The 20,540-nt window shown below is 43.6% G+C and overlaps 1 protein-coding gene across 10 annotated transcripts in view; it reads right to left on the bottom strand.

The window, feature by feature from the left end:
• The window catches only part of CLYBL (citramalyl-CoA lyase), a 299,050-nt gene that overhangs the window by 176,351 nt on the left and 102,159 nt on the right, over positions 1-20,540 (bottom strand). For 2 of the 10 annotated variants that reach the window (XM_063651083.1, XM_063651082.1), the window contains exon 1: positions 3,331-3,529. The exons of 4 other annotated variants lie outside the window; for them this stretch is intronic. In XM_063651083.1, coding sequence (XP_063507153.1) covers positions 3,331-3,425 — 95 coding nt within the window. In that variant the 5' untranslated portion in view covers positions 3,426-3,529. Of the gene's footprint in view, positions 1-3,330; positions 3,690-20,540 lie in introns of those variants that run through there. 4 more of the 10 variants (XM_063651077.1, XM_063651076.1, XM_054446027.2 and 1 more) reach the window with 3 other exon arrangements.

The raw sequence follows: 20,540 nt of genomic DNA, 5'->3' as shown, positions 1-20,540 counted from the left end.
AGCCTGGGTAAATGAGACCCTGTCTCTATTAAAAAGAAAAAAAAAAAAAAGAAGTTGGCTCACACCTCTAATCCCAGCACTTTGGGAGGCCGAGGGAGGCGGATCATGAGGTCAGGAGATCGAGAACATCCTGGCTAACACAGTGAAACCCCATCTCTACTAAAAATACAAAAAATTAGCCAGATATGGTGGCACACGCCTGTAGTCTCTGCTACTCGGGAGACTGAGGCAGGATAATCGCTTGAACCCAGGAGGCGGAGGTTGCAGTGAGCAGAGATCGTGCCACTGCACTCCAGCCTGGGCAATAGAGCGAGACTCCATCTCAAAAAAAAAAGAAAAGAAACATATGTATATTAAGTATTAATAAGTACCCAGTTTATATTTATTGGGGGAGGGGGCCAGTATGGTGGCTCACACCTGTAATACCCCCACCGAAACACAGAGCTTTGGGGAATACCCTCACAAAACTCATGAAAAGAAATATAATGGGATCTGTAATATTAATACTAATATTGTCTATATTTTTATTTTTTGAGACAGTTTTGCTGTTGCCCAGGTGACGTACAGTGGCATGATCTCTGCTCACTGCAACCTCTGCCTCCCAGGTTCAAGCAATTCTCCTGCCTCAGTCTCTTGAGCAACTGGGATTACAGGAGCCCACCACCATGCCTGGCTAATTTTTGTATTTTTAGTAGAGACGGGATTTCACCATGTTGGCCAGGCTGGTCTTAAACTCCTGGCCTCAAGTGATCCACCCACCTCGGCCTCTCAAAGTACTGGGACTACATGCATGAGCCACCGCACCCGGCAATACTGTCTTTAAGTAGAGACCAAAAGATATCTATCATTCCCTGTCCTTAGATAGACAGGACAATGTTCTTCAGCTGGTGTTTACTGCATAGTGTTTACTCCCACACTGGCCACGGGAGAAATAACTAGTTATATCTAGACAAACCCAGGTGTCTTGCTTGCCTGTCTCTCAAAGAAAATGGCTCATTTGCTAGATGGACTATTTTTGTTACTTCTTGGATCCTAGATCTGACCTGAAGGAGGTTTGTTGGAGGCAGAGTGAAATGTGTTTGTGTTTATTTCTTTTTTTCTACTTGGTTGCAGGAGATGAAGCACCCAGAGGACCACAATCCTCGGATTTTATGAGAAGACCTTCTGCCCTGCCTGCCCTTTGAGACCTTTATCTGAAAAGGAACCTGCAATCCTGGAAGAGAGGTGGAAGCAGGCTTGATTTAGTTAAGGAAGTTCTTTCTTCTCAGCAATTACCACGCCGATTCTGTGGAAAAGCAACATTTGGAAGACAAGAGAAATCCACTGTAGGAAGTATTAGAAATACCTGCAATTAGGCTTCAAACAAGCAAACGAGGCAGGTCTATTCCCCAGGCCTAACAAGTCTTTGAGGTGTTGTGCACAGGAACAAAGTGTTTTTTTTTTTTTTTTTTGGAGACGAAGTCTTACTCTGTCACCCAGGCTGGAGTGCAGTGGCATCATCTCGGCTCACTGCAACCTCCGCCTCCCAGGTTCAAGTGATTCTCCTGCCTCAGCCTCCCGTGTAGCTGGGATTTCAGGCGTGTGACACCACGCCTGTCTAATTTTTGAACTTTTAGTAGAGATGGGGTTTCACCAAGTTGTCCAGGCTGGTCTCGAACTCCTGACCTCAGGTGATCTGCCCACCTCAGCCTCCCAAAGTGCTGGGATTACAGGCGTGAGTCACTGTGCCCAGTCAAAACCAGGTTCTGAATGTACATCCTTGCACTCCTTTTTTGTGGCATAGAGCAAGTGGTAACCAGGTAACTTCCCTGGCCCTCTGCATGCATGAAGGAAATGAGAATGTAGGTGCCTGAGGCCCTACAGACACTACTGCCTTAGGGATAAGGGGCCGGGGAGGGGCGCTCATGGGGGGATGCACTGAGGGCCAGGCCTGTGCCAGCCGCTTTACCTTATTCAGAGTTTAATTCTCAGACCGACCCCTGAGCTGCTGGCTCTTCCCTTTTCAGGGGAGGAAAAGTAAATGACAGCCTGTGTCCTCTCCATGACACCACTCTGCCTCCATGGATGTCTCCAGTTTTAAGTCTGGGGAAATCTATCAATCACATAATTTCAGTTAGCATTCCAAGAACTAGGGGAAGGCCCGAGTAATCTATTCAAAGACATGCTTCAGAAAGAACACACCACCCCCATGGAGAGTTAAACCTGATTACCAAGAAGCAGGATACTTAGGTGTTTCCGCTATTTACATAATCATTGTAAATATAAGTTACAGACTAATTATAATGATAATTATGACAATGAGCCTGGCATGGAGGAAGAGTTTAATAAATAATATTTGACGAATGAATGAGTTCATCTTTGAGTTCTTAATCTCGAAACATTACCAGAAAGAACCAATGAGAAGTCTAACATCTTATTTGAAAATAATAATTTAAGAAAATTCTTATGATTGGCTATTAAACTTTTAGCAGAATAGCAGTAATTATCATAAAACATACTCTAAAATTAATTCTGAAATCTTGCCTTAATGTGTTTACATAAACATATTAGATGTATACCTTCATGAAAATCAACCCATCTACACTCAATTGAAAAACAGATGCTTCAACTGGAGAAAAAGGGATTTTCTCTATCCATACCCAAAGTTATCTTAAATTAGGGCTTTTAACCTGTTGCCTTCGTGCGCATGTGCAGTAGCTGGATTAACAGGAGAGAAAGCAACAGCCCAAGAACCGACCCTCCTGCATCAAATGAGTAAACCAAAAAGGAAAGGGGATTTACGCAAACACCACAATGCCTCCCCGGGAGCCGTTCCAGTCCATCAGAACCAAATCCACCCTTTCAGCGGCGTGGAAATGTATGGATACCGAAAAGACCTTGCATTTACAATAAATAAACATTACGTACATTTTCCAAAATGAGCTTATAAAATACAACAGGTATGGGACTCAATTTAACTAAGCACTTTAGATATATCCTAACACCAAAACAGTTAACATTTCCCACTGAGTTTCTACAGCATAGTACTAGAATGCCCCTTCATCTCTCTGCTGCCCTCTCCACAAACAAGCAAGCTGGTCAATAAAAGAAAACAAACGACAATAGAATCCAGTTTTCTACCTGATCCTGAACATCCTGGGGCCAATCTTCAACTTTCCCACAACAGCCCCAGTGAAAGCTCACATTGTTAGCCCTCACTTTTCCTTTTCTTTTGTTCCCCTTGAGAGCAGTTCCTGAAACTTACCCAAGCTGTGATCTTCTGAGTAAGAAGCAGGTCCAGAACCTTAAAAAAAAAACCCAAGGTATTACCACAGTAAATCACCATCTTACTGTTCGGTCTTCTCTTCTTTTACATCAAGATTTGTTTTCTGCCAGCAACCTGAGAGCGGGCTCTTTCCTAAGCCGAGATCCCAGATCACGGTCATGTGTAGAGGCCAGCCCTGCTTGTCAAGGCTTAGAGAGCTGTCTGCAGTGCGTGCCTCTTCCCCATAGCCAAGTAGGCCCGAGAAATGCTAATACTCAGCAGGACGCATCAAGAACTTTCAGCTTCAGCAATGGCTAAGAAGAAAGTATCACAAATTGACTGAAATTATCTATAGCACAAAAGAAAAGAGAAGGAATTAATCAAAGTCTCTCTCTTAATGCAATGCTTGATTGAACTACCCCAATCCCTTTTTAAATAGGATACTGGTGGCAAGTGACCCCAACGACACGCCCTAGAGAGGTACACAAGGAACACTTGTTCCATTTTTTTCTTTTATGACCTCATTAAGGAGGATTTTGAAGATTGTTCCTGAATATAAGAACAAAGTGTCCTAAGACATCTCTAACTTTTTATGTCTTTAGCCTTTTGCTGCTGCAATGGCCTTTGCGTCTGTGTTTGTAACTCGGTGCGTTCTGCTCGTGCTCACCTCCCCACCAAAACAAGAACTGAGTGAGAAGTCTGCACGAAAACAATCACAGCTGTACCCTCTAAATGCAGAGATGAGCTGGTTTCTTACACCAGAAAGTTTTGCCAAGACCAACTTGGGATCATTCTTGTTTTTTTTTTTCGTCTTCTCCAAGTCGGAGCTGCCATTAATTAGCTCTGGGGGCTGTTTCCAGGCTCTTATCAAGGGAGGGTGCCGGCTGCCAACCCTGCCTGGTGTTGGGACTCCACTGCCAGGAACATTTTCCTCAAAGTGTTTGTTGATTCCACGCTTCAGTTTAATATGCAAGATTATATTTTACAATCAGAAACAAACAAACAGATTTATAACCGAAGGCTTGAAAGGCAAATAGGGGAAAATCGAGCGAAAGACTGAGCCTAAATGTAGTATTTTTATTGACTTCTTAGAAACCAAATAACCTGGCATATTAGTGTGTGCATTCTGCAACAGACATTCAGCCCCATTGTACTACTTAGAAGAGAATAAAAAGAAACCCTACTGTTTGAAACCCAGCGGAACATCCCCACAACAGGGCACAACTGTTCCCTCATGCATGAATGGGAAAGAGATGAAAGAAAAGATGGACTTCTGAGGTACAGCAAAAAACAAAGACAACAAAAGTGCTGACCATGAGGGAATGACACAACTCATTGCAGCGAAAAGGATAAGAGAAAGAAGAGAAAGGAGCTCAGACAATGGTGAGGACAGCCAAGTGACATGGAGGAGAATTGAAAAATCTACACAAGTGTCTTTTCTCTCCGCCCTTGATGAAAAACAATTAAATGTTGGTACATCTGTCACAAAAAAGATCACTGAAACCTGTAACCATCATGATGAATGGTAACTTACCTACCCAAACTGGAACTCTCCAGTTAAACCTTGTCACCTCTGTTTCTCACTTACCCTTATTAAAATGAAAAGTTTTCATTTCTGTGACAATTTACCACATCTGAATATGCTGTAACAAATTCTTATAGAGAGACTAAGGGGCACTGAAGATGCCCATGTGCCCATGGATGGGAACATGGATACGAAGGTTTAAAACACTCCACGGAAAAGATGGGCCTCAAGAAATTTCCAGAGAGAAACTACAGATTTTCCTCTTGACTCACATTACGATTACAGCCCTATTTAGTCTAAATTTCAGATTGGTTTTCATCCAGCAGCAGCTCCAACATTTTGGCTTTAAGAGTCGTTGCTCTCAAACCCTACTGCCAAGAAGATAGTGTTTGTAAACATTTAATATGAATGAAGAAAGCTCATGATTTATGCTACTTTCAGGTAAATGCAGTCATTGGTATGTGATGGCAATAATTACCTTTTGATGTTTCTGTTTTTCTTAAACACAGCACACCTGTCCACACTTCACTAACGTTGAGCCCTGCTAATGAAGTGTTCAGTGAGAAAATCCCATCTACCAAATATATGAAAAACCCACCATATGAAATCCCCACTAGATGTTTATTGCTCCGGAAGTCCACCAGCCTGGGAAAGTCACACGGTGTTTTAAAGCCAGCTCCTGGGCCTTATTCCTGGCTTGATAACGTGCAGCCCTGCACAAGAGCCAAAAAGCAGTTATTGACCCTGTCAGAATGCCTGATTAATGGATAAATGCTGTAATTGATTAGTAGAGAAGTGTGAATTAAAACAGGGCATGGCATCAATAACCAGCCTCTGACAACAGCAGTTGACGTACAATGTAAAACAAGAGCCTGCGGCTATATCTCATCAAAGGCACACTTTTCTTAAAACGGGAGAAAGGGTGAAGTAAACAGGCCTAGTGTCCTGTCCTCTTGGTAATGATGCTGTGTGAAGCCACCAGCACACGGCATGGGAACTCAGTCGTCAGTCCACCTTCATATATCAAGCAGCACAAAGCAGTTAAACATTTCTATTGTTCTGGGACTTAAAACAAAAGCATAGAAGACGCCCTATTCTCTTTTCATTTTTTCACTGGGAACTCTCCGTGTAAAACCTCAAAGAAAAGTGAATTCTGCCTGATTCAGTGCTCCAGGAGAGGTAGGAGGCACGGCTCACTGGAATATTGCTTCTATCTGCTACTGGAAGTGAAAAATGCATTCATTCATTCGCTCATTCATTCATTCATCCAGCATCTGGTATGAACCAGTGACTATTCTGGGTTGGAGAGTACAAAGATGAATAAGGTTTGTGGCAGGCTGAGTTGATGCAGACCCACTCCTGCTGAAATTACACACAGCTATTGGAAAATCTAAAGCAACTTAAAAAAAAAAAAAGGTTTCATGCGTAGCTCAGCTTGATAGAAAGAGGAAAGAGAGATTCCTAAGTGCCAGAAACAAAGCAGAATCTCCAGGGCTGGGAGGAAACCTCCAGCTGATGTATCCACCGAGGGCTGTCAGCCCTTGAAACAATAAGTAGGGGTCAGAGTGTCAACGCCCCTGGGGACAGAAGACACCAGCCAGGCCTGTGCAAGATGAGGGGGAAACTGGACCAAACCGGACCCCTTAAGAAGCTACCCAGTCCATGAAAAGGGAACTGGAAGAACCATGCTCACCAAAGAAACAGGAAGGAGGCCTGAGGTCTGCTTGAGCTCTGAAAAGTAACTAAAAGCTTTTGTATGAATCATCTGAATCAGGAGCCTGTGCTAAGAGCAAATGCAGGGATTAAGTTGACACCACCCAGATGGGTTGGAAATCACAAATAGAGAAATTAAAAATTAAAACTTGTTCAAGACCCTAAAATAACTGAGCCTTGGTTTGCAGAAGAAAAAGGCAAAGCAGTGCTCCAGAAACGTCTCCACGATCCAGGGCACTTGGACTCCCAGAGGCAAAAACAACCCCTGCTGAAGATGAGCTCACAATAAAAAATTCCAACCAGGCCATGAACGAACCTATCAAGCCAAGGGTCAGCAAGTACAACATGCGGGCCAATGGGTACCTGGGAACTGGAAACAAGTGACAACCTAAAAAATAATCTGATATATGTGTTTAGAGCTATTAAAGTGATACAAGAAGGAACAGTAACCATTGAAAAAATAGGACATGACTGAAAATAAAAATTAGGGGGGGAGGGAGGAGGGATAGCATTAGGAGATATACCTAATGTAAATGACGAGTTAATGGGTGCAGCACACCAACATGGCATATGCACACATATGTAACAAACCTGCACGTTGTGCACATGTACCCTAGAACTTAAAGTGTAATAAAAATACATATATTAAAAAAAGAAAATAAAAAAAGAAAAATTAATTTGAAAGAGAACCAAACAGCAGATTTAGAAGGAAAAAAACAGAGTCACTGAAATAATAAGTAAATTAGTAGATTATATATGGCCAATAAAAGAATTAGGGGCCGGGAGTCATGGCTCACACCGGTAATCCCAGCACTTTGGGAGGCTGAGGCGGGCGGATCACTTGAGGTTAAGAGTTCGAGATCAGCCTAGCCAACATGGTGAAACCCCGTCTCTACTAAAAATACAGAAAATTGGCCAGGTGTGGTGGTGGGTGCCTGTAATCCCAGCTACTCAGGAGGCTGAAGCAGGACAATCGCTTGAACCTGGGAGGCAGAGGTTGCGGTGGGCAGTTATCACATCACTGCACTCCAGCCTGGGCAGCAAGAGTGAAACTCCATCTCAAAAAAAAAAAAAAAAAAAAAAGAATTAGGGAACTACAGAATGGATGCAGGGAAATCATACAGAACATGGCACAGAGAGGTAGGAGATGGAAGATGTTAAGAAACGAGGGAACATGAGACCTTACAACAAATGCTAAAGAGAGAATAGAAAGAATGAGGACTTATGACTGAGATGTTTTCAGAATGGAAAGAAGCATTTAAGTTCTCAGATTGAACAGCACAGTCAGGAGCCAGATAAACAATCACAAATCAACACCTAACACATAATAGTGAAACTATAGAACACATAGAGAGAAAAGACAGATTACCCATGAACAAAGAACATTCACAGTAGAATGTTACTAAGCAGCAAAATCAACCCAAAATTAATGGAATAGTATTTTCAAAGTATTGAGAGAATACAGCTTTTAGCCTTGAACGCAACTAAGCAATCATCCAAGAGGAAGGGCAAAATAAACACGTTCTTCAGACAAAGGCTGAAGAAAGTTACTATTGTTAGACCTTTACTGAGAAAAGTGACCAATGGTATATTTCAGGATAAAAAGACTCAATCCAAAAGAAAAGAGTGGGATCCAAAGGAGTGATGGTGAGCAGAGAGTTGTAAACATGTAAGTAAATCTAAATGAGCCAGCAATATCAATTATAATGTTGTCTCACTTAAAACAAAGTACGGAAAAAAAAAAACAAACCAAAAAGTTAAGGACTAGACTCTGATAACATGCTACACAGGTAACACGAAAGACTGGGAGTGACTATCAGAGCCAAAATATTCCGAGGCATTTTGATCAGAAGGAGAGCAGAGATATATCCATTAACTTTAGACTCAAATAAAATATGCATATTAAATTATAAATGTAATCACCAAAAGAAAAAATAGAATGTATAATTTCTAAATCAATAGGAAGAAATAAGCAAAGTAGAATAAATAAGAAAACTATAATAAAATAAAATAATAAAACTTAAAAAAATAAAGAGAACTAAGTACAATGAAAAGCAGGAAAAGGGGAAATACAGTAAGTAAACAGCATAGTATATAAAATAGTAAAATACGGTAGTAAGACCAAATTTGATTACATTAGCAATCACAACAAATGTGAACAGATTAAATATCCCTGCTAAAAGACCAAGATTAAATTTAAAGAAAAAAAAGTTTCAATTAAATACTGTTTATAAAAGACACACCTAAAACAGAAGGACACAGAATGGTTGAAAGTAAAAAATAAAAAGGTGATTAAAATAAAAAGATATTGTCAAGCCAGGTGCAGTGGCTCATGCCTGTAATCCCAGCACTTTGCGGGGCTGAAGTGGGTGGATTGCCTGAGGTCAGAAGTTCGAGACCAGCCTGGCCAATGCAGTGAAACCCCCTCTCTACTAAAAATACAAAAAATTAGCTGGGTATGGTGGCGGGCACCTGTAATCCAAGCTGCTAGGGAGGCTAGAGGCAGGAGAATCGCTTGAACCCAGGAGGTAGAGGTTGCAGTGAGCTGAGATAGCACCACTGCACTCCAGCCTGGGCAACAAGAGCAAAACTCCATCTCCCAAAAAAAAAAAAAAAAAAAAAAAAAAATATATATATATATATATATATATATAGTCAGGTGATGCCTGTTTTGTTTCTTGATGTGACTGGTTCCATAGAACAGGTTATTGGCTGGACATGGTGGCTCACACCTAATCCCAGCACTTTGGGAGGCCAAGGCAGTAGAATCACTTGAGGTCAGGAGTTTGAGACCAGCCTGAGTAACACAGCAAGACTCCATCTCATAATAAATAAATAAATAAATAATTCAGCCAGGCTCGGTGGTGCCTGCCTGTAGTCTCAGCTACTCAGAAGGCTGAGGCAGGGAGATCACGTGAGCCCAGGAGTTGAAGGCTGCCGTGATCTCACCACTGTACTCCAGCCTGGGTAACAGAGGGAGACCCTGTCTTAAAAAAAAACAAAAAACAAAAAAAACAAAAAAACAGGCCTGGTGTCGTGGTTTATGCCTGTAATCCCAGCACTTTGGGAGGCCAAACAGGCAGATTATCTGAGGTCAGGAGTTCAAGACCAGCCTGACCAACATGGAGAAACCCCATGTAGGAGAAATCTCTACTAAAAATACAAAATAAGCCAGGCGTGGTGGTTCATGCCTGTAAACCCAGCTACTGGGGAGGCTGAGGCAAGAGAATTGCTTGAACCTGGGAGGCGGAGGTTGCAGTGAGCTGAGATCATGCCACTGCACTCCAGCCTGAGCAACAAAAGCAAAATTCCGACTCAGAAAAAAAAAAAAAAAAAATTCTCAACAGGTATTGCTGAGTGAGTGACTGAATTAATCAATATCAAACAAGAGAGAAACTAGGGCAAAAACATTCTTAGGATAAAGACCATTATCTAATGATAAAAAGAACATTATATCAGAAAGAAACATTTCTCAAATTGCAGACATCTGAAATAAACAATAAAATTATTAGAATTACAGAAGTAACTGATAAATTCACAACCAGAAGCAGAAATGGATAGATCTAATGGACATAAATTTAGTAAGACTTGGACAGCATGTGAAGAAGCACTGCCTCATAGACACGAGTCCAGGAAATACCAGCCCAAATATGCTGAATTGGTTTGCTGGTTACTTCAAGCTGAAGGCATTTGGGAAATAGCAAATGCACAGAGGGGCTTTTCCTGAATCTCCCTTATCCAGTGAAATGCAGATTCTCCAGAAGGAAGCCAATTGTCATGAAAACCCTCTCTAGGCTTTTTTTTTTTTTAATCTATCAGGGGAGGTTAACAGGCAACAGGAGTCAAACCTAGAAGAAGCTGGAACTTGACACCTGGTCTGGACAGGCTACTGCCTATTTTTGCAAAAGCCCATGCCCCTTTTCATAATCATTTACTCCCTAAGTGGCCCCTACTTATCTCCCCATTCCCCTAGGAAGGGTGTAGAAAAGCTTCTGAGGCTGGGAGAGGTAGCTAATGCCTATAGTTTCAGTACTTTGGGAGGCCCAGGCGGGAGGATCACTTGAGCCCAGGAGTTATAGACCAGCCTGGGCAACTTAGGGAGACCCTGTCTCTACAAAAAAAAAAAAAAAAGACAAAAAAAAAAAAAGCAAACAAACAAAAAACAGTAAGAGAATGCTAAAAACAACTTTATGGCAATAAACTTAACAGATAATGTGAACTATATTCCAGATAAATATAAGTAATCAAAAGTACTGTAATTCAATAAATGAAAGCTAGGAAATCTGAAGAGATCCTATGTTATTAAATATGCTGCATTAGTAGTCAAGACAGATACACACACACACACACACCCCCAAGTTGACAGATAATTTCTAACAAGTTTTAACAAAAGCCTTTAAGAAACAGATTACTCAGGGCAGTGAATTCACAGTGGCTCACCCATGGAATCCCAGCATTTTGGGAGGCTGAGGTGGGAGGATCACTTGAGCCCAGGAGTCTGAGACCAGCCTGGGCAACATGGCAAAACCCCATTACTACAAAAAATACAAAAATTAGCCAGGCATGGTGGCGTGTACCTGTAGTCCCAGTTACACGGGAGGCTGAGGCAGGAGGATCCTGGGAGCCTGGGAGGCCGAGGCTGCAGTGAGCTGAGATCGTGCCACTGCACTCCAGCCTGGGCAACAGACCAAGACCCTGCCTCAAAAAAATAAAGAATAATTCTTTTTTTTTTTTTTCTTATTTTTTTGAGAGAGAGTCTCGCTCTATCACCCAGGCTGGAGTGCAACGGCATGATCTCAGCTCACTGCAACTTCTGCCTCCTGGGTTCTAGCAATTCTCCTGCCTCCTGCCTCAGCCTCCCGAGTAGCTGGAATTGCATGTGTGCACCACCACACCCAGCTAATTTTTGAATTCTTTGTAGAGACGGGGTTTCACCATGTTGTCTAGGCTGGTTTTGAACTCCTAACCTCAGGTGATCCACCAGCTTCAGCCTCCCAAAGTGCTGGGATTACAGGCATAAGCCACCATGCCAGCCCAAGAAACAGATAATTCATATCTTATACAAGCGGTTCAAGAAATTAAAGAGGGGGGCTGGGCACGGTGGCTCACGCCTATAATCCCAGCTCTTTGGGAGGCCGAGGTGGGCGGATTACCTGAGGTCAGGAGTTTGAGACCAGCCAGACCAACATGGAGAAACCCCGTCTCTACTAAAAATACAAAATTAGCCGGGCGTGGTGGCACATGCCTGTAATCCCAGCTACTCAGGAGGCTGAGGCAGGAGAATCGCTTGAAACTGGGAGGCAGAGGTTGCGGTGAGCTGAGATTGTGCCATTGCACTCCAGCCTGGGCAACAAGAGCTAAACTCCGTCTCCAAAAAAAAAAAAAAAAGAAATTAAAGTAAGAGGGAAAGTTTCCCACATAATTTTTTCCCAATTCATTTCTGAAAAAACCATAAAAACCGAAGGAGTCAAAAACAAGTATAGGCTGGGCGTGGTGGCTCACGCCTGTAATCCCAGCACTTTGGGAGGCCGAGGTGGGTGGATCACCAGAGGTCAGGAGTTTGAGACCAGCCTGACCAACATGGTGAAACCCTGTCTCTACTAAAAATATAAAAATTACCCAGGCATGGTGGCAGATGCCTGTTATCCCAGCTACTCGGGAGGCTTAGGCAGGAGAATCATTTGGACCCGGGAGGTGGAGGTTGCAGTGAGATGAGATTGCGCCATTGCACTCCAGTCTGGGCAACAGAGCAAGACTCCATTTAAAAAAAAAAGAAAAGAAAAGAAAGAAAAGTATAGGCCAGTCTCAATTTTACATTTCTATAAAATTCAGAATTTCAGCAAACTGAAAAATGACGTCTGCCGGGCATGGTGGTGCACACCAGTATTTCAGCTATTTGGGAGGCTGAGGCAGGAGAATCACTTGAGCCCAGCCTGAGCAACATAGCGAAAATTACACCAATAAAGCAAGGACAATTTAACATTACAAAACACTTTATTATTGTTCACTTCATTAACAGATGAGAAAAGAAAAGCCTTTTGAACATCTCAAGAGATGGAGAAAAAGCATTTGATAAAATTCAATACTCATTCATAATTTAAAAAAGAGTTTAAAAAGTTTGTTAAATAACATGGCAGATTATTATTAATATTTGTCTCCGCTTTCTTTCTAAAACCCACAATGAAGAGGGGAGGAGTATAAATCCACAGAAACAGATATAACAGAAGAATCAATCCCTTATAAGAGATGTTAACAAACCACTGGAAAATGGAGAGTGGATCAACAAGTGAAAACACTGGCTACTAACTTCCTGCAGCCCCGGGACCTGAGAAACATGACAGGACAAAAGCATCAAGCTTATTTCTACCACAGGACTCTGGAACAGCTTAGGAACTAGAGGTTCCTGGTATCTCTGAAGGCAGGGTAGTGGGTTGGAACAAAAGGATTGTTTGGAAATCTGTACAGGCCGGGTGCGGTGATTCACACCTGTAATCCCAGCACTTTGGGAGGCCAAGGTGGGTGGATTCCTTGAGCTCTATAAAAAATACAAAAAATTACCCAGGCATGGTGGCATGCACCTGTAGTCTCAGCTACTTGGGAGGCTGAGGCAGGAGGATCACCTGAGCCCTAGAGGCCGAGGCTGCAGTGAGTTGAGATCACACCACTGCACTCCAGTCTGAGTGAGACTGTCTCAAAAAAAAAAAAAAGAAAAGAAAAAGAAAAAAAGAAAATCTCTATAAAGAGCAATTAGACCTTAACCTGTCCCATTCCAAAAGGGCAAAGGAAGTAAATCCCTGGAGAAATGGAACCCCAAAAAGCTTTCACTTTGTGGAGGCAAAACACAGTAAGGGGAGGAGTTAGTCAAAAGCTGAAACGGGCTGACTGAAAGTCCAGGTATGGAATAATGAGAATTCCCCAGTTGCCTCCTAGCCTTGGCTTCTAGAATGCTGGAAGCCAGGTCTAATCCCCTGAAGCTGGAGAGCACAGGATACCTCTCTGAAAAACAGAAGAGCCCAGGAGAACGAGCCTACAGACACTGATATGTGGTGATCCTCTGGTGAAGCTGGTGGGCCCTCAGCTGATAACCTTACAGTGAGGCCCATCAGTTCCACACACAAATAACTCTCTATTGATGGTTAAGTTCCTCATTTTCATTTATTTATTTATTTAGAGACAGAGTCTTGCTCTGTTGCCCAGGCTGGAGTACAGTGGTAAGATCTCGGCTCACTGCAACCTCTGCCTCCTGGGCTCAAGTGATTCTTGTGCCTCAACCTCCCAAGTAGCTGAGATTACAGGCACCCGCCACCACACCTGGCTAACTTTTTGTGTTTTTAGTAGAGACAGGGTTTCACCATTTTGGCCAGGCTGGTCTCGAACTCCTGACCTCAAGTGATCCGCCCACCTCGGCCTCCCAAAGTGCTGGGATTAGAGGCAGGAGCCACTGCTCCTGGTCCTTAAGTTCCTCATTTTTATTTTTATTTTTTACTTATTTATTTATTTTTGAGACGGAGTCTCACTCTGTCACCCGGGAGGAAGTGCGGTGGCGCAGTCTCCACTCACTGCAACCTCTACCTCCCCGGTTCAAGCAGTTCTCCTGCCTCAGCCTCCTGAGTAGCTGGGATTACAGGTGTATGCCACCACACCAAACTAATTTTTGTATTTTTAGTAGAGGTGGGGTTTCACCATGTTGGCCAGGCTGGTCTCGAACAGCTGACCTCAGGTGATCCGCCCACCTCGGCCTCCCAAAGTGCTGGGATTACAGGCGTGAGCCACCGCACCAGGCCAGTTCCTCATTTTTAAATATGGACTGATAGTCAAACACCACCAGACCTTTGACAGAAATTACCAACTTGAAAGATAAAAACCGAAACAAACAACCAGGAAGAGCACTCAAGAGAAACAGACAAAGCACAGAGCAGAACATAGCAAAAAACAGAACAGAGAAATAAGATATTATAATACATGCAAAAACAGGGATAAAATATCATTTATAAAAGAAACATGGTGGGCTGGGGTAGAGGATCGCTTGAGCCCAGGAGGTCAAGGCTGCAATGAGCCGAGATTGTACCACTGCACTCCAGCCTGGGTGACAGAGCAAGACCCTGTCTCAAAAACAAACAAACAAACAAACAAACACGGCCAGGTGCCATGTACTCACACCTGTAATCCTAGCATTCTAGGAAGCTGAAAGCAAATTGCTTGAGCCCAGGACTTTGAGACCAACCTGGGCACATAGCAAAACCCTGTCTCTACAAAAAAATATATTTAAAAATTAGCCAGGTATACTGTCTTGTGCCTGTAGTCCCAGCTACTTGGGAGGCTGAGGCAGGAGGATCATTTGAACCCAGGAGGTTGAGGCTGCAATGAGCCATGACCGCACCACTGTACTCCAGCCTGGGCAACAGAGCAAGACCCTGTCTCAATCAATCAATCAATCAGAAACATTAAAGAACATGAAAAAGCTATGAGAAATAAAAATTTGAGGCCGGACATGGTGGCTCATGCCTGTAATCCCAGCACTTTGGGAGGCCAAGGAGGGCGGATCACCTGAGGCCAGGAGTTCAAGATCAGCCTGGCTAACATGGTGAAACCCCGTCTCTACTAAACATACAAAAATTAGCCAGGCATGGTGGCAGATGCCTGTAATCCCAGCTACTCAGGAGGCTGAGGCAGGAGAATCACCTGGACCTGGGAGGCGGAAGTTGCAGTGAGCCAAGATCACACCACTGCACTCCAGCCTGGGCGACAGACCAAGACTGTCTTTAAAAAAAAAAAAAAGAGAGAGAAATAGAGAAATACAAAGAAAGCTCCTAGAACTAAAACACATAAATTTTCAGACTGGAAGGCCTATGGAACACCTACATAATTAACAAAAATGATCCCATCAAAGTACATTAATGCAAAGTTTGAGAGGACTAGGGAGAAAGAGATCTTCAAAAGAGATCTTCAAGAAAGATTTTCAAGAGAGAAAACAATTTACAGAAAAAGGATCAAGAATCAAAATGGCACCATTTTAAAGCAATGGCAGCATTAGAAGCAAAAAAGGGAGCAATGCCTTTAACATTCTTAGGGAAAACATTTTCCATGAAGTCTGAAGAACACCAAAGACCTTTTCAGACATATAGTCTCAAAAACATTTAACTTTCACGAACCCTCTTTTCACATAACTACTAGAAGATACACAGCCCTGACTGAGGAAATAAGCCAAGAAAGAAGACATGGTTTCCAGATACTGGAAATACAGAGTACAAACGGAGCAAACACCAGGATTATGGTGTTTTATAAACAATGGAAGTTTTAGAAACACAGAAATGCAGCTGGCCTAGAAAGCGACAAGTTCAGGATAGAAGACTCCAGAAGGAATTCCTTTAAAAACAAAATCAAAAGTAGTAAAGGTATATTGCTTAATATTGATGACTTTGTCAGAGTTTGAAGAAAAAATTAGTTTTAGCAAAAGAGTCAATTACTGGCCAGGCGTGGTAGCTCACACTTGTAATCCCAGCACTTTTAGAGGCCAAGGCAGGGAGATTCTTGAGCTCCAGACTTGGAGACCAACCTGGGCAATGTGGCAAAACTGTGTATCTACCAAAAAAAAAAACTCAAAAAAACAAAAATTAGCTGGGTATGGTGGCACACACCTGTATTCCCATGTACTTGGGAGGCTGAGGCAGGAGGATCACTTGAGCCCAGGAGGCAGAGGTCAGAGTGAACCAAGATCACGCCACTGCATTCTAGCCTGTGCTATAGAGCGAGACCCTGTCTCAAAAAAAAAAAAAAAAAAAAAAGTCAACTGCTAACTCCAGGGGGACAAAAAGTTATATGAGAAAGGAAAATTGTAGTGTACCGTATGGCTCAGCTGTGAACACTGCTTTCCTTGGCACAGAATAAACGCTGAAGTGTGTATCAGGGGTATAATATGACAAAAGAGAACTGTCTTCAACTTCCATAGCAGAAAGTCAATGGTACTATAGACAGAATGTTTCTGTCCCCTGCAAAATATGTTGAAGTCTTCATCCCCAATGTGATCAAATGTGGAGGTGAGGCCTTTGGTAGGTGATTAGTCATGAGGACTGAGCTCTCATAAATGAAATCAGCATCCTTATAAAAGACAGACTCCCTCACGCCTGTAATCCCAGCACTTTGGGAGGTCAAGGCGGGTGGATCACGAGGTCAGGAGTTCTAGATCAGCCTGGCCAAGATGGTGAAACCCCATCTCTACTAAAAATACAAAAAATTAGCCGGGCGTGGTAGCGGGCACCTGTAATCCCAGCTACTCCAGAGGCTGAGGCAGGAGAATCACTTGAACCCGGGAGGCGGAGGTTGCAGTGAGCCAAGATGGCACCACTGGACTCCAGCCTGGTGACACAGCAAGACTCGGTCTCAAAAAATTAAAAAATAAAAAATAAAAAAAGCTGGGCGCAGTGCCTCACGCCTGTAATCCCAGCACTTTGGGAGGCTGAGGTGGGCAGATCACCTGAGGTCGGGAGTTCGAGACCAGCCTGACCAACATGGAGAAACCCCGTCTCTACTAAAAATACAAAATTAGCCGGGCGTGGTGGTGCATGCCTGTAATCCCAGCTACTTAGGAGGCTAAGGCAGGAGGATCACTTGAACCCAGGAGGTGGAGGTTGCGTGCCAAGATCGTGCCATTGCACTCCAGCCTGGGCAATGAGTGAAACTCCGTCTCAACAACAACAACAACAAAAAAAAGACGGACTCCCTCACCCCTTCTGCCATATGAGGACGCAGTGAGAAGGTGTGTGTCTGTGGACCGGGACGCGCAGGTGCTTCCTTAGCACCAGACATTGAACCTGCCAGTGCCTGATCTTGGACCTCCAAGTCTCCAGAAGTGTGGGAAATAAATTTCTGTTGCTTATAAGACACCCAGTTTATGGTATTTTGTTATAGCAGCCTAAATAGACTAAGACAAATAGATAACTGTGAGCAGTGGCTCACACCTGTAATCCTGGCACTTTGGGAGGCCAAGGCAGTCAGATCACTTGAGGCCAGGAGCTCGAGACTAGCCTGGCAAAACCCCTCTCTACTAAAAGTACAAAAATCAGCTGGGTGGGCAGCGGACGCCTGTAATCCCAGCTACTCAGGAGGCTGAGGCATGATAATCACTTGAACCTAGGAGGCAGAGGTTGCAGTGAGCTGAGATCACGCCACTGCACTCCCTCCTGGGCAACAACAGCAAAACTCTGTCTCAAAAAAAAAAAAAAAAAAAAAGGTAGACACTAAGAGAAGCTGGGACACTTGTCGATAGCTTGAAGGAGATGTGCTTACAAAGCAAAGGTTATTTTCCACTTCATCTTTGGCAGAGATGTATGTGAAACATCACTGTAAGCTATGGGTAAGAATTCCACAAAGGGACGGAGTCAAAAACCAAGAGAGGGGCTAAATGGTGTACCAAGATTCCCCAAGGACAGGGAAGAAACTAGGGGGGCTGACACTGGAGAAGAAGAAGGACACCTCTCATTTGGGAAAGGAAGATAAAGAAAAGGACTGGGGAAGTGCAGGGGTTTGGGAAAAAGTAATATCCCTGGAAATATAGCCCCTCTTTTACTTTTCTTCCCTACCTGCATAAAAACTCACAAGTTCCCTCTTGTCCTACATTGTCTTCATAAGTCTCAATGACAAGGACCACTGAAAAAAGTGCTGTGCAGTATAAATAATAACAGCTTTATTATTCCTCCAGCTCCACTGGGGCAGAGAAACACAGCAGACGGTCCCTGGGAAGAACAAATGCCATGTGTGGCCCCGTGACTGCCTCGTCCAGAATGCATCCTTGCGACATTGCTCTGGGCCTCTGGAGAGGACGGAGAAACACTGTCCAATCTCAAGTTTCTTTAAAAACAAACAAATAAAAACACAAGTCACCATTTAAAAATAGGTAAGGGTAGGCCGGGCACGGTGGCTCACGCTTGTAATCCCAGCACTTTGGGAGGCCGAGGCCGACGGATCACGAGGTCAGCAGATCGAGACCACAGTGAAACCCCATCTCTACTGAAAATGTAAAAAATTAGCCGGGCTTGGTGGCGGGCGCCTGTAGTCCCAGCTACTTGGAGAGGCTGAGGCAGGAGAATGGCGTGAACCCAGGAGGCGGAGCTTGCAGTGAGCCGAGATCGTGCCACTGCACTCCAGACTGGGCAACAGAGTGAGACTCCTTCTCAAAAAAGAAAAAGAAAAAAAAAAAAGTAGGGGTGAAACCAGCTACTGAAATGCGGTGGGGAAGCTCTCTCCCCACCAGGCTCTTTGCTACTGCTTCACTCCACAAAGCTGCTTCTCTGCATTCCCTATTTATTGAAAGAATTCACACATAAGAGTCTACAAAATAAACGCTCCTCATCGAAAGTTTGGGAGAGAGGTGGGCAATCTCTAGGAATTAATTTTGAAGGGGTTACACTCTTTCAAAGAAAGAAAAATCAAGCTTAGAAAGTGAGAAGAATGTGCTAAGAGAAAAAAAATTCTATCTTTTCAACTGCAGCTTTTTAGGAAGAGACACAGGAATGAAACAGCCAGGGAACTTCTGGAGCACCTGTTCTTGCTAGGAACTGTTTTGTATGCTATTTTGTGAAAAAGAAAGAAAAGGACAGGGATACAAGCTGAGAAGGAGAAAATGTATCTCCCATTGGCCAGGACATGGACAAAGGCAGGTTCTCGGGTCAATGAGAAACACAGTAGCGGAGGACGGTGCTGCCAGCTGTGTCTTCGGCCAGGGCTGCTGTGACAGAGAACCACAGACTGAGAGGCTTCACTGACAGACATTTATTGTCTCACGGCTGTGGAGGCTGGAAGTCTGAAACTGAGGTGTCAGCAGGGCTGGCTCCTTCTGAGGACTGGTAAGAAAGGATTTGTTCCAGGACCCTCTCCTCGGCTTGAGCATGGCCATTGTCCCTCTATGCATGTCTACTTCTGCACCCGAATTTTCTATTTTTATAAGGACACCAATCATATTGGATTAGTGCCCAACCTAATCACTCCTTTTTTTTCTTTCTTTTTTTTTTTTAGACGGAGTCTCGCTCTGCCGTCCAGGCTGGAGTGCAGTGGCGTTATCTCGGTTCACTGGAACCTCCGCCCCCCTGGTTCAAGCAGTTCTCCTGCCTCAGCCTTCCGAGTAGCTGGGACTACAGGCGCCCGACACCACACCGGGCTAATTTTTGTATTTTTAGTAGAGACAGGGTTTCACCATATTGGCCAGGCTGATCTCGAACTCCTGACCTCATGATCCTCCCACCTCAGGCTCCCAAAGTGTTGGGATTACAGGCGTGAGCCACCACGCCCAGCCTAATCACTCTTTTTAAATAATTACATCTACAATGGCCATGTTTCCAAATACAATCACATTCTGAGTACTTGTGGTTAGGACTTCAACATATGAATTTGTGGAGAGGCAGCACAATTCAATCCATAACAACAGCTAGTATTTACTGGGCTCTTACTGTGTGCCAGGTACTATGAATGAATGTCTCATCTAACCCTCTTAACCTATTATCTCCATTTTATAAATGAAGAAATGAGGCACAGAGAAGCTAAGTAATTTGCTCAAGGTCAACCAGCTGGTAGAATTTCAGAGCTGGAATTTCAGAACCTGGTCCTCATGGGTCCAAGGGGCTAACCACTATCCGTTCATTACTCTGTATCATTTCAGTGTTCCACTCATTCAGGTATCTTTTTAACAAAATCAATAAATATGCATAAATGGCCAACTGAGTGAGTGAATAAATGAAGTATATGAATGGGAAATAAACAAATTAGGTGGATGACTGAGAATTTCTACACAGTAAGGTGGGACCACTGTACAAAACACCCAGCATCAGGCCGGGTGTGGTGGCTCACGCCTGTAATCCTAGCACTTTGGGAGGCCAAGGTGGGTGGATCACCTGAGGTCAGGAGTTCAAGACCAGCCTGGCCAACATGGTGAAACCCAGTCTCTACTAAAAATACAAAAAAATTAGCCAGGTGTGGTGGTGGGCGCCTGTAATCCCCGCTACTTGGGAGGCTGAGGCAGGAGAATGAACCCAGGGGGTGGAGGTTGCAGTGAGCTGAGATTGCGCC

The sequence above is a fragment of the Pongo pygmaeus genome, chromosome 14 (assembly GCF_028885625.2).
Source record: "Pongo pygmaeus isolate AG05252 chromosome 14, NHGRI_mPonPyg2-v2.0_pri, whole genome shotgun sequence".
NCBI lineage: Eukaryota > Metazoa > Chordata > Mammalia > Primates > Hominidae > Pongo > Pongo pygmaeus.
This window is presented reverse-complemented; position numbering and strand designations above follow the sequence as displayed.